The sequence below is a fragment of the Podarcis tiliguerta genome (assembly GCF_965153285.1).
Source record: "Podarcis tiliguerta genome assembly, chromosome: 5".
Taxonomy (NCBI): domain Eukaryota; kingdom Metazoa; phylum Chordata; class Lepidosauria; order Squamata; family Lacertidae; genus Podarcis; species Podarcis tiliguerta.
In genome coordinates, this window is record NC_139538.1 from 96,978,149 (window position 1) to 96,986,550 (window position 8,402).

Sequence of the window (8,402 nt, forward strand, 5' to 3'; positions counted from 1 at the left end):
TAGGTGTTCAGTTTTCTGCCAGAGTCCTGAGTATCTGGATGTGCAAATTCACCAACAACTTACTGGTTTATAAATATTTTGATCTCCTTTTTTCGCTTCTCCCTCTCTTTCTCTTCTCCAGGGCACCTGATGAAGACCATGAGCTAAACTTAGTTCCAAAATTAGGGCTGCCTCTTTTGAAAGCATTTGTAGAGTTTGATAATGGCAATTATGACAAGGCAGTGGAATTACTGTATCCCATTCGCTACCAAATTGTTGAAATAGGAGGGAGCAATGCTCAGGTGAGGGATTTTTTTTAATGCTCAGTTTGTTGACTGTTCTGTTCATTGTTGGTGGAGTGACATTAAAGCATGAAGAATGGAGGCCAGAGTCGTGGGTGAGGGCACAGTGAAGGCATAGCTTCAGCTTTGAAAACAAAATCTTAAAAAGAGTCGTTGTATTAGGGTTAGTTGAGTACACCATGTCAGAACTGTTCTGTGATCTTGCTCCATAGATGCCCAGAGCTTGACAGCTTGAGCTCCCCCTAGCTAAAGGTATGTTTTCCTGCTAGAAGCTGCTCCCATTCTGCTTCATAGTCTCTCTGTAACTCTACAAATGTAGACATAATAAGCAACCATTCTTTCACGCTGGTTGAAAGACGATCACTGAGGGCAAATGCTGCCACTCTCTGAATGCTATGAAAAGGCAGTTATTAAGCCGCTTCTTAAAAAGCATCTTTGGACCTGGTCAATATGGCCCAGTCTCAAATCTTCCATTTGAGCAAGAGGGTTTTTCAAGGGTTTCCAGTGGTTTAGAGAGTGGCTGGGGAGACTCAGCCAGATGGGTGGGGTATAAATAATAAATTATTATCATTATCATCATCATCATCATCATCATTATTTTCAGGCTTTTTCAATGGTGTTCCCAATATACATGATTTCACATGTGATGCCTTGGAACATAACCCCTGTATCAATGAGTAGTTGCCTGAATGATGCATGTGGAGTGTTTGAGTATCTGAAGCATTTTGCATTGCTTGCTCTCCTGAGCCATCTGGTCAACTGAGCCGGCACTTACCTGTTTCGCAGCTGACACCCATATACCAAATATAATAGATAGTTGATATGCAGTCCGATCTTCCCCAACAATTCCAGTCTTATTCTGTTTCCCTATGATCAGTAGCAACAGGTATCGCGTGCACTGCCTTGACCCCGCGCGATGTCAGCATGCAATGTATGCATTCCCCATGGAGTGTGCACATGACGTAAGCACACCCTGCTGTGTGCATGCATGATGTCAGTATATCCCGCAGTGTGGTCGTGCCGTGCATGCATGCCCCATAGTGTGCTGACATCACCACGGTGCAGGCTGATGTGTTGCTCAGATGCCCCATGGTGTGTGCATATGGCCGTTGTGGAACTTTGTGAGGAGTGTCCCCTTCATTGGAAATTTTAAGGGGGCCCTCCTACTTGGCGTGCCTGACAGGTACTATATAACAGAAGCAAATGGGTATTGTCTGATATTGAGCCCTTGGTTGCCTTTGTTGAATCACTTTACCAGCAATGTACTCAGGGAATTTGGGCTGCAATATTAATTTACTGTTCCATGTAGTATTTAAAGGAACTAACAGGCAAGTGAACACAAAAACAGTAGCAAATCCAAACTATAGTTATGGATAAATGGTTAGCAATTGGGATTTCTCTCCCAATGCCAGTCCCCCATAACTTATCTTGTGGTGTTATCTTTTTTCCAGAGAGATATTTTTGCCCAGTTACTGATTCATGCTGCTTTGAAATGTAAATCTAAAGCTAACCAAAAACTTGCTAGGTAAGTGCCACCTTCTGAAAAATACAAATTTCTGATTATTACTTGAATTAAGCATTGGGATGTATTCATAAATGTGGGAGGGGGGGGTGGCAATGGCCAGTGAAGGGAGGAAGGATGGAATCTGCCCAGCTGAAGCAATTTTGTTCTATTGAAACTATGGCAGCCCTACCTGTTTAAATCCCCTTAGGGGGAATGTGAATGTTCTCCTTATGTTAACCATCAGCTGCAGACTTCTGCTACTGATCTAATAACTATACAGCAACACAGAATGGAGGGTCAGAGTAGGTTTAAATCAGGGGTTGGCAACGTGTGGCCCATGGGCCAGATCCGGCCCACGAAGACCATTTTACTGACCTACGAGCCGCCCGCTCAGCAAGTCCTCTGCATGCTGTGCTAAACCAACGCAGTGCGGCGTGGGGACTCGCCGAGCGGCACCGGAAATCACATCTGCGCACACGCAAATACCAGAAATCACTTCTGCACATGCCCAGGTGCCGAAAATCACTTCTGTGCAGGCGCGATTTTCAGCGTCTGGGCATGCAGAGAAGTGATTTCCAGTGCCACAGACATGCACAGATGGGATTTCCGATGTAGCGCTGCGCTGGTCCGGCCCACAGACAATCTCTGTGGGAGTGATCCGGCCCATGGCTGGCAAGCCTTGCTGACCCCTGGTTTAAGTGGTGGTTTGACTGATGCTTTTAAAATGTCACAAGGAGTAAAGCACAGTCACATTCTGGCTTCCACTCTCTTTAACTTTTATATTAATGATTTGGTGCCTTATTTAGCCAATGCAAACTCCCCCTCTCCAGTAATATTAGGAAGAGAAAGATCTCCATATTAATGTATGAAAGTGATTTAGTGATCCTCTCTCTTCCCAACGGAGTCTCAAAAATCTCTTGGAGGTGTTCAACATTTACTGTGAACAGGAAGGTCTGTCTATAAATTACTCCAAGATTGTGGTTTTTGGCAGACACAATCCTAGTTACAGATGGTGCTTGGATCAGCAGTCCATAGAACAAACTTCTTCATTTAGATATCTGGGTGTACTCTGCAATGAAGCTCAAAGCACAGAAAACCACCGGGGCATTGATAAAGTTCTATTACAATACGGGAGGGAAGCTGATAGAACCTGCCGACCAGGCACCAGCCTGGTGAAAGCTGCTCTCCATATGCTTATCCTGTAAGAAAACAAAACTCAGCCCCCTTTCTCCTTTTCTGCCATGGACTTTTTTATCATGCCCTTCTAGGCAGTTCAACACATTGCCATTGTGTTGTGTTTCTCTCTCCCTTCTGGATGATATATATGGAGATATGTTTCCAGCAGGAAACTAGGAAGAGTGCTCTGGTTCACACCTTTGGTTCCAACTTGCTCCGTTGCCCATGGTCTCTCGGGTGTTCCAGGGAGGGTTTTGTCCCCATCCGGCATAGGCTGGGTCCATTAATCAGTCCTGGCACCCAACGTAACTAGTAAGTTTTGAGCTTGCTGACTCAGTGCACTGTTGTCTGATAGGGCTGGCTGTCCCCTGACTTGCTGGGAGAGAAGCACTTTGAGTGGGGAGGAGGCATCACTGTGAGCCATTTTAAACACTCCAAAAAAGAAGCAGAAGAGGAAACATGGAGTGGCCTGCGCTTCCTCCCTTCTCACCACGTTCCACTCAAAGCAGAGAAATGTAGATTTTGCACATGACATTCTGACAACACACATTTCTCTCTTTTCAAAGAGACTTGGAAAGAAGAAGCTAAGTATTATATTTCGCTCACACTTTATCTCGCCCTGCTTTTCTGGAACATTAAAAGTGGTCTGTGTCACAATACCCTCAAGAACCCATTTTGTCATGATTGCTATAATATTACGATTGCAAAATACTGGAAAAGCAATACAATTCCAACAAAAGGCGAATAGTTACTAAAATTAAGCAAATATCTTGAATTGGTGAAACTAACTGAAATAGTAAGAAATCAATCAAGTGAAAAAATCAGGAGAGAATGGGATGTCTTTATAAATTATATGAAGAAGGTAGGTTCCCCAAATTACGATTGGCTCAGTCTAGATTAAAAACTCCACAGGTAAACAAATTATCTCTCCACAAAGTTTAAAATGATTACAGACAACCAAAAAATATGAGATTATGGGAACCATGTAGTAGTTGAAGGAAGTAAAAAAAATATCTCCTTTTCTCTTTTTCTTTTGATATTTTTATTTTTTCTTTTCCTACTTTTTATTTTTTGTATTTTTGTATTTTTTCTTTTTATTATTCATTTTTGGTACATGTTAGTTAAGGTAATTTGTATTATTTGTATAACTGTATTTCTTTTTGTTTGTATGTAATATCAATATTGCAAATAAAAAATAAAAATAAAATAAATGTTTGCTATAATATGCCAGAGGGCCCCAAACAATAGTGTGAATAACTGCTCAAGCAAGATTCCTCGTGTTGCACTTCTTTGGGTGTATTATATAGTACAGTGGAACCTCGTGTTATGTCCCGTCCCCCTTGTGAACGTTGCGGGTTACGAGCTCCGCTAACCCGGAAGTAGATGCTCCCGGTTGCGACCTTTGCCCCGTGCGGAAGTCGCACGCCAGCAGCAGCGGGAGGCGCCATTAGTGAAAGCGCACCTCATGTTACAAGAGGTTTCAGGCTGAGAATGGACCTCCAGAACGAATTAAAATCGTAACTGGAGGTACCACATCTTCTACTCTTCTACTCTTCAATTTAATGTCATAGAATTGGTAAGTGCTTTATCACTAGCGGTTTTTGTTTGTTTCACAGATGTAGATGAAATATCGATAAGATGCCGTGGTAAGGTAGCACTGCTCCTAACGTGATTTTTATTACCATATAAATTACTTTGGAGCTTCTAATGGGATGCAGTTCTCAAAAGCATTAAACTAAGTAACTTGAGCTCTTAATGGAGAGTCTTACAAAAAACAGAAACAATGGAGTGGGCCTGTTAACTTAGATGACCATTGACCAGTCAAAGGATTCTGTTCAGGGAAGTTTTAGCGTTTGATGCTATATTGTTTTTACTATTTTTTGTTGGGAGCCACCCAGAGTGGCTGCCGCACCCCAGGCAGATGGGCAAGCAGATAAATATATTATTATTATTTATACTCTTCACCTTCAGGTGCCTGCTTCTAGAACGTGATGAGCTGAGACCAAATTCACCATTGACTGAGCGACTGTTGCGGAAGACCACAGCCCTTCATGCTCTGGGATAAACCTCGGAAAAGCCTTGTTGTTCAACAGATTCGTCATCAGCTTTACTAATCAACAATTTCCTATTATGGCAAGAAGCAAACCACATTGAGGAGACACTATGTTGCCTTTTTTTCACTTCAGCTTTTGCACCACTTTCATAAAGTTGCTTTCTTGAACTGTCCAAAGTAAATGGCTCCCATATCTATTTAGGGAGGCTAAGGGGAGTGGGGCATGACAAGATAGCTACAGGAAGATTCTTTTTTAAGGTTACAGTGGTACCTTGGGATGCAAACAGGATCCGTTCCGGAGCCCTGTTTGCATCCTGAACAGAACATAAGACGCGACAGCGCATCTGCATGTGCGCGGGTCGCATTTTGCCGCTTCCGCACATGCACATGACGTCATTTTGACCGTCTGCGCATGCGCAAGTGGCGAAACCCAGAAGCAACGCACTCCGTTATTTCCGGGTTTCCGCAGAGCGCAACCCAAAAATACTTATCCTAAAGCGCATTTATTTATGACTGTACTGCTGTTTCCAGAATAGCATGGGATGAAGTTGTATGGTATAACTGGGAAACTAATGCACCAGTGCTGTAAAAACTGCATTGCCTTTGTGCCTTGGCAGCCTCAGAAACTATTATCATGATGCAATTAATAGTTTGGGGACTACAAGTTGAATACACAAATTTTATAATACAAATTTTCCACATGGTACCTCCAAAAGTGCCTTGGGTATGCTTGTGAATATATCTTGTGGACAACCTTGGAGTATGGAAGTGTTTTCTTTCATTTTGGGGGGGGATTATGGCAATAGTTGCTTTACGTTATTTCCCTGCTCTCTTATCATTTGTAAACTGGAAAATGTTATCATATAGTTACAATGTTCTCTTCTTAACTAAATTGTGTGTAAATCAACAAGAGCAACTGTGGATCTGATCAGATAGAATAACATTTTTTTCATTAATGCCTGTAATTTCCAACAATATTTTTATGACTAGGAATTGATGCCATGTAGTAAAAATAGCCTTGTTTTTCGCAAAACATTCAATACCCAGAATTGTAGTGAGTGTTTGTTAATCATGCTTTGGCGGGGGCGGGGGGGCAGTACTGGAATAATTATGCAAACTATAATTTTATTAATAATTTTATCTTCTGTTTATGCATAAAAATTGTTTCCCATCGACCATAAACATCTCCGTGTTTCCGTTTGAATAACATTCCCTGTGCCCGTCTTACCTTACGTTTTGGACAATGAACATTTTATGTAATTCATTAATGGAATGGAAATTTGTCACTATAATTGCTGCTTCCCAGGGTAGAAATGAAACAGTTCTTTAACAAAATTTAATTTTTGGATGTACAGTTCAGCAGAAGCTCTCATTCAGAGCAACAGATAAAATTTGATGAGCATATACATGTCATCTTCCAGTGGCTCTTTCTTTTTTTTTTGCACCAGCTCCTCACACTTTATGCGCTTCTTCCAACTTTAGGTTTGTGGTATGAGAACTGCCGTGTGCTGCCTTCCTGTGACGCATGGATAGCATGAGAATACTCAGATGATGTGGGAACAGCATTTTACAAGCGCTCATCTGAAGAGGCCCAGAATTTCTTTTTTATTAACACTTAACACCTTGCAAAAACTAATCCTCTTTGGTCACTGAAAAATAATACAATAGAAAAGCCATGTTTTTTTAAAAAAGCAAGCAACTAGCAAACACAATCTCATATGTAGTGATAAAATCACCAGTATCTCTTTTGAATGTGGTAATAAGGACAAAGTACAGGTTCTGGAGGAAGAAAGGAAAGAGACAAGGCTGCTCTTACTGTCTAGTCTTGACTGTAAAGATACAGAGATTACTTGTGGGTTGGGATTTTTTTAAAAAAAGAGATTTATTGATTTCCAATATATAACAATTACAAGAAGGGTTATCAGTATTTTATATAAGGATGCAATAGTTCAACAAAACCATATATATATAAAAATAAAGATATTACATATATTGAATAATACAATGCATGTAATCTCTTTGTTAATTTTTCTGATACAGCAATAAACCATACTTTTCCCCCCAATGAGAAATACACTGGTGTTCCAATCGTTTCCCATTCTGTGCCACTAGTAGGCATGCTGCTACTAAAAAAGGAAATGGTTCTTTATAGCAAAGGTCGGATTGCCCTTCTTTAAAAACAGTTCCCAAACTTGTGGTACATTCAACATGTTGACCTGTAATATAGCTCTTATCTGTAAATACCCTCTCTCAGAAGGGCGTCTATGTTCACATGCCCACATGTGAAATGTTGTACTATTGCAGCCTCTCCAGCACAAAGGTGGGATTGTTTTATTAACATACCTACGCTGTAATGGTGTCAAATGCCACCCATGTAATAATTTAAATGTATTTTCTCATATCAGAGTTTAGATACTGATTTTAGTGGTTTTTTTAGTCCACAAATTATTCCACTCTACCTCTGCAATCTCATTCCCACCGATGTTTCAAGGAGTTACAACCTCCAATTGTTAACTCATTATTTGATAAGAGTGTAGATAAAGATTTTTTTGGTATATTCATCTATATGTAAAATCAAATTTTCCAATAGAGTAAAAGGTTTTGTGGCACTTTGCAGTTTAACTTCGGGTGTGATGTAAGAGACACTCCAGGTGACCCCCCACTTACGCGTGATCGACGTGTGCATGACTATGTATATGTGCAGTGCCAGGAAATAGATACCGACCTGGAAATGGAGGGAGAGCACTGGAGTGTCCTTGTGGCTCATTTGTTCTCTTTCTGAAGTTATCTTCCTGTCATCTAAGAAAAGTGGATGCAGTACAAAAAGTATCCCTGGTGAGATTGAAGGAGCTAATTTAGGAGCCCATGTATTCCCTACCTTCAGATCTGCCTTTGCAAATGGATTATAGAATTAAAAATATTTTTATATTAAAAATGGTAGATTTAGTACTCTATATATTTCTACCAGACTCCATTTGCCACCCTTTTATCATTTGCGTTACGTATTACTCCAATTATATTTTGAATATGGCTAGGTAATAGCCATATGAGGTCAAGCAAGACTCCCGAGAATGCTGATAGATCACAGCAAATTGTAATCTGGGTCTTTTACCCTGGTGTACAAAGTTTACTATCATATTTTCCCCTTTTTTGAAAGATCCCAGTTGAAATACTAGTGAACACATTTTCTTGTCATGCTCAATACATCCAGACTACTGCAAACAGATTCTCCCTTCAGGAATGAAGGCCTAATTTGAGCCTTGACTCTCCTATCATGAACGTGTTGTACATCTATAGAGCTAGTGTTTTCCTGAAAGGATAAAGCTGTAGCCTCTGATGTAAAGTCATTTCCTCCCTCATTAAACTTTTCCGGAGGAAGGTTCTGATT

At 40.7% G+C, this 8,402-nt stretch overlaps 1 protein-coding gene across 8 annotated transcripts in view; it reads left to right on the forward strand.

The window, feature by feature from the left end:
• TTC38 (tetratricopeptide repeat domain 38) overlaps positions 1–7,019 on the forward strand; it is an 84,672-nt gene extending 77,653 nt beyond the window's left edge. For 4 of the 8 annotated variants that reach the window (XM_083440808.1, XM_083440809.1, XM_083440810.1 and 1 more), the window contains 3 exons: positions 122–281; positions 1,733–1,806; positions 4,933–7,019. In XM_083440808.1, the coding sequence (XP_083296934.1) occupies positions 122–281; positions 1,733–1,806; positions 4,933–5,026 (328 nt within the window). In that variant the 3' untranslated portion in view covers positions 5,027–7,019. The remainder of the gene's footprint in view (positions 1–121; positions 282–1,732; positions 1,807–4,932) is intronic. The other 4 variants (XR_014511355.1, XR_014511358.1, XR_014511356.1 and 1 more) reach the window with 2 other exon arrangements.
• Positions 7,020–8,402: the final 1,383 nt, after the last annotated feature.